Source organism: Lolium rigidum, chromosome 4 (assembly GCF_022539505.1).
Source record: "Lolium rigidum isolate FL_2022 chromosome 4, APGP_CSIRO_Lrig_0.1, whole genome shotgun sequence".
Classification (NCBI taxonomy): Eukaryota; Viridiplantae; Streptophyta; class Magnoliopsida; order Poales; family Poaceae; genus Lolium; species Lolium rigidum.
The window spans coordinates 84,847,143-84,852,581 of NC_061511.1; the positions used below are offsets into that span (position 1 = coordinate 84,847,143).

General features: G+C 40.0%; 1 protein-coding gene across 1 annotated transcript; it reads right to left on the minus strand.

The window, feature by feature from the left end:
• Positions 1 to 303: 303 nt before the first annotated feature.
• On the minus strand, positions 304 to 4,933 carry LOC124649244 (mannosyl-oligosaccharide 1,2-alpha-mannosidase MNS3-like). The gene is made up of 6 exons (XM_047188896.1): positions 4,729 to 4,933; positions 2,037 to 2,989; positions 1,632 to 1,893; positions 1,277 to 1,474; positions 1,027 to 1,172; positions 304 to 918 (listed from the first exon to the last, which is right to left on the minus strand). The coding sequence occupies exons 1-6, from the start codon at positions 4,822 to 4,824 to the stop codon at positions 648 to 650; spliced, it is 1,926 nt and encodes a 641-aa protein (XP_047044852.1). The 5' UTR covers positions 4,825 to 4,933; the 3' UTR covers positions 304 to 647.
• Between the last annotated feature and the right edge of the window lie 506 nt (positions 4,934 to 5,439).

Below are 5,439 nucleotides of genomic sequence, written 5' to 3' on the forward strand. Positions count from 1 at the left end.
ATCATAAAGTTATAACAAATATTCCCGGTAGCCACTAATGTAATAACATGGATGTCAATCAAAAATATTTAATTTGAAGATATTTGGTATAATTTGAGAACCAAGAATCTCTACAGTACTCATCTTAATGCAAAAATAAAGAGTAAGCTGAAGAAACTAACTGTGCAAAGAGCTATGCACAAGGAATAGCTCGAGATAATAAAGAAGCATAAGAATCATAGTTGCACTCACCAGGTAGGCATGGACAAACTTTGGTGAGATATATTGTATAAGAGGGTGGGATGGCTGACATATGATAGTAGATACATGAAGATAAAATCTTGGTGTTGCCACCAAGTAATTTCAAAATTGCAGGTTTCAGATTGCACAGTTTAGAGAAGATATATGATTTCTGATAAATACAAGTACAAATCTCCAGATCAAACTATGAACATGACACATCTGTGAGCTTTCTTCCAAGAATGATTTTGGTGCCACTTGAAGTGCCTGCAGCACAAGCATAAAGATCCAGAAGGCTACTGTCATGGAATTGCGCCCTCCTTGTTCCAATCTAGTTGTCCGCAAACATATTTCTTGAGTTTCTCATGTTTCTGTTAGTTACTTTTCTCACAACACTACACTAAGTACAACAGTGACATACTTCGACGCTATACGGTATCTGAGACCTGTGCCGCAGACCGAATAACTGGAAGTGGGTGGGCCTCTGTATTGAATACATACTTATCCAGTGGAAGAATATTGCTTTCACCAAACAGCAAATACAAGTACTTCAATGTTTCTCCCAGGAAGAAAGTTTCCATCTTGTCTCTCCTAGGAGGAGGCAGGCTTGTGACATCATCTAGTGATGTATAACCACCAGAATCAACTTTTGTATACTTCTCAAAGGCCTTAAAAATTTGCCAACCCCACTCCCTGTACCTGCACATGATACAGATTTTTTTTAAATAATAATAAGCAACTACCATTTAATAGCATGACGGAACTCAGTATGCAGCCTGATTTTATATGAGACCCCAAAAATCTTACTTTGGATCTTCTGTGATTCTGTGCAAAACAAATAGAGATTCCACAGTCTCTGGGCGTAAAAGGTTGTGACGATCAAGAGGTTTGATTGTGATGTCATTAATATATTCTGAACTTTTGTTCCCGCCATCAGGTCCACCTTCATTACCCTGTAACATCCAAAGTCAAACAGATGTTAAATTATAAGATAAAATGAAGTTATGTGGATAGCTCAAGAGTATGTTTGGATACTCCATAGCTCAGAAGTGCTTACCTCAATGTGAAAATAAGCAATTTCAGGAGCAAGTCCAGTAGAAGTCACGAAGTACATTTCAACACATGTTTTAGCTAGATCTTCAGCAAGCTGAAGATTTTCGATGTCTTCTTTAGTTAAAAGATTACTTTCGAGAGCCTTTTTCTTGGTGATACCCTTTGTTGCACCTAGAGCAAGGGTACCAGGAAGAAAACAAACCTGCGGAATAAAGACATGACATCATTCATTCTCAAGGAACACTAGATAGTGAGCACCACAAGTAGGGTAAAAAGGTTGCTCACAAAAATAAGAGATTACAAGATTATGTGGTTCTAATTAAAGAGAAAAGGTGATAGATGCTTAATGAGTTGCATACCAGGTGATCCATTTTTGGGCTAAAAGCACCATTCCGTCCATGGGGAAGCTCCCCAACAAAAACCAATCCATTTGGTGTAGTTTTTCGAACAAGAAGATGTTTGACCCCTCTCATCGCTTCCGTATACATTTCAAATAGATATTTCAAGCTAGTGTTACGATAATTTTCTTGCTGAACCCAAACTTTCAATAAGTACTCATAGTAACTATCACCACGAGATCCTAGTCGAATATTTTCTCCGCTAAATTGACCAGAGTAGGGACTGCATACAAGAAGACAAGAATAAGAACATGATCATTTCTTCCACAATTTAATGTTTCTGATGACAGAAAAAATGCAATAGAATATGATGGCAGGCAAAGTTTACATAGTTGCAGAAGATAGCAGAGTTGAAGCTATGCATACCTAATGTAAATAGGCACCAGACCCTCCACTGTTGAGAGTGTTCGCATATGCTCCAACACCTTCATTGCCTCTAAGTCATACTTAGGATCTCCTGATATTCTGCTAAGGTAACTGAACTCCAGTTGCAATGTTGTAGCCTCAGAGGTACTGCTTAAGCCATCAGGGGATGCATGTGCAGAGCGATCACGAAGAACAACATCACTATAAGGTATGGCTGTTGGGCTTGATGTAAAAGCTAATAATAACCTGTCTGCTAAATCCTTTGAGACTTCCAGAAGACGATCTGGATTAGTTTTCTTAGGTGTCACTGGTATCCCAGAATCACCTCCTCCAGCTTGGTCTCCGCCACTCAAATGATATGCACTAAGGAGCCCTCCCAAGACACGTATAGTAGTTTCAAATAAGTTGACCTGTCCTTTCTCATTGATCTTTTTCATTAGGTTGTCTTCAATCCATTTTGATGCTTCAGACACAACATCATCAGCACCCATTATTATCGCAGTGTCTAAAGAATCCACGACAGTGGCACCTAAACCTCCTAATCCATCTACACCTCTGTGACTCAAAGGCATAAGCTCGTCATAACCCATTGCATGATTTCGGTAGCCAGACCATGCATGCTCGAATGCTTCTTTAACTTTCTTCTGTCTTGATGTCCATTCAGATGGAGGGGACTGGTGAAGTGTTGAACTATTTTTATACATTTCATTTGGAGGAAGACGAGGAGGTAGCCTTGGCGGCTTTCTCCAAAACGTACGAATATTGGGAGAATCTTTACTGGCATGTCTACTCTGTACTTTGTCATGGAGCTCACCAGATACAAAACCCTCTGAACTTTTGTGCACAAGCAAATATACTAAGCCAGAAACCATTAAAAGACTCAAGAATTTCCCAAGGGTAAATTTTCCACATTGGTAATGGCTGCTCTTGGAAATAAGGGCCTGAGTAGCCATCTACAAAGGAGAAATAAGAATTCTCAGATAAAAGAAATAATATGCACAAAACAATACATAAACATTTCGTACATAAACATTCTGTATGGCAAGAACAGAAAACTGATGTGAATTAGCGTGTAGTAGCTACCAATATGATCCATCATCAGAAAAGAAAGACACATAAACACAATGAATTAAATTACAACAGTTCATCTACAAGGTGCAAAGAGTATAAAACCAGGTTTAGCAATGCACTGTACAAAATTCAATATTTAAGAAAACCAATTACAATGTGTAGACTTCAGTCTAGTGAATCAAACAAACTTTAACTAGCACATCCAACACTATTCATAACTAGAGCAAATTCCAATTTTCACCCCCTCTTGCAGCCTTTTGACAATGTTTACCCCGTTTAAAGTATCTTGCCACATTGGACACATCATTTATTACCTTGTGACGGCTTTAACCCATTTTATTATTCTGCCCAGACTAACAAGGCGGAACCAAGTGTAAGAATGACGTGGCAGGCTGGCAGCTAACTAGGCGGACAACTGAGACCCTTATTGCTAGGGCTGTACCCGATATGGTGCAGGAGCAGCTTCTTGCAGCTTACCCGCACCTGATCAGGAAAAAGGACAAATTTTACAGACTTTAACTGAATTTGATGGAGTTTCAGAAAAATAGACATAGTTTGCTATCCCCCTAAGGCCCTGACAAGTACACTTGTCTGAGTTGCTCTAACAAGTGGATCTTGCTTTTCAGCTTGGGGAAAGTAATAAAATGGAGTAAAAGATGTCACAATGTGACAGCTGAAGGGTAAAAACTGGAAAGTTTTTAAAACGGGATAAATGCTCTGACAATATCGTAATTAGAGGGTAAAAGTTGGATTTTGCTCTAAATTATGTCAAGAAACGTGCTCGGGTAATGCAGTTTTAACAAAACTAGTTCAGAGCAGCGATGGAGCTGCAAGTATGGAACTGGTGTCACTTAGCACCCATGATTCTTAGAAATTATTCACTAATTTTATACTAATAATTCTTCAGTTGTTAATATGACCCCATTGCTACAGAGCAGGTCTCATAGAGTCATAGGATTATTTGCCTAGCAATGTCCCCTGTTAGTTCAGTGGATGGCATGATTTATAAACACTTCCAGCAATAATCTGACATGGTTCTAGCACTCAATTAACTAGCATTACCTCCCCCAGTAATGGTAAGTCCCGACTATTTTGATGCCAGTGGAAGCCGTTTCGTTTACGGTGACAAAACCGATGGAGATGATTACCAACATTTTGAATTCTTCACCACACAACTGTTTTTTTTTTAGATGCACCACACAACTGTTGATGCAACAGAATTAGCACTTGATTCATTTAACTTAGCAAACTCAAATAGATCAAGAAACAAAAGGCAGCAGCTCAAGACCACAAGCTACAGCGATCCAAACAACCAAATCAACAGGCCAAATCTGTTCCCACGACTCTAAGGGCAGAGACGACCATGCTAAGTTGCTAACTAAAACGAACTCGGCAGTAGGTAAATCCACAGATCCAAGGACACGAACCCCTAAAAACCGTTGCATACTGAACGGAAATAGACCGATCGAATAGCGTAAACGAATCCAGCCGCCCCAGCGCGGCACTGGTTTCGAGATCACCACAGCAAACGCAACGGAGACTAGGTTCCGTGGCAAGTCAATCTACGGACCGCCGTATAATGTTTCACAAGAGGAAATGGGCGAGTGGATCGCGTGGGCACCTTGAGGCGAGATCGCTGGCGGAACTTGGCGTTGTTGTAGGCGCCGCCGTCCACATCTCGCATCGAGTAGGGGAGGGGGGCCGAGGCGCCGCTCATCCGCGCGGATGAGGGGGTGGAATGGGCGGCGGCTTCTAGAAGCTTCTGTGGGGATGGGTCTCCCGCCGCGCGCGCGCGAGATCCGGGTGGGACTTCCCTTGGGAGGGAGAAGGGACGGGGACGGAGGAATCGGGTCGGGAGCTCGGGTTCCTGGTTTGTTGTTGCTGTTAAAATCCCTGAAATTCTTTGATTTTAGTGCATACTAGGTGAATACCCGTGCTTTCGCCACGGCCTTTCAAAAAAAATTCTAGCCATACATTAAATATAAAGCATGCGAAAATTGATGTGTAAAAAATATAAACGCATAATATTGAAAAGTATACTTCGTCAAAATGTATTCTAAAATAACTAAAGATTTTCTAGGATGCTAAAGATAAATTTTCAAAATAGTTATATTAAATATGCATATAAATTAGGAAACTTCAATGCTGGTTTTATTTGTATTCTCAGAAAATTTTAGTTAAAATTTAAGAACTACATTCACCTTTTTACAACTACTCTTTTCAAGATTTTGAAGTACATCCTCCTTTTGAAGGTCTATTATGGCAAAAATTAAGTGTTTAACTCTTCATTTCATGGTAATAGAGACATTTATTGGAGATATTATGGAAAACC

Coding starts and splice junctions, on each gene's coding strand:
- LOC124649244 (XM_047188896.1), bottom strand. CDS start 4,824: ATGAGCGGCGCCTCGGCCCCCCTCCCCTACTCGATGCGAGATGTGGAC. Junction 1,894..2,036: donor CTGGTGCCTATTTACATTAG/GTATGCATAGCT, acceptor TCTTGTATGCAG/TCCCTACTCTGGTCAATTTA. Junction 1,173..1,276: donor TTGCTTATTTTCACATTGAG/GTAAGCACTTCT, acceptor TGGATGTTACAG/GGTAATGAAGGTGGACCTGA.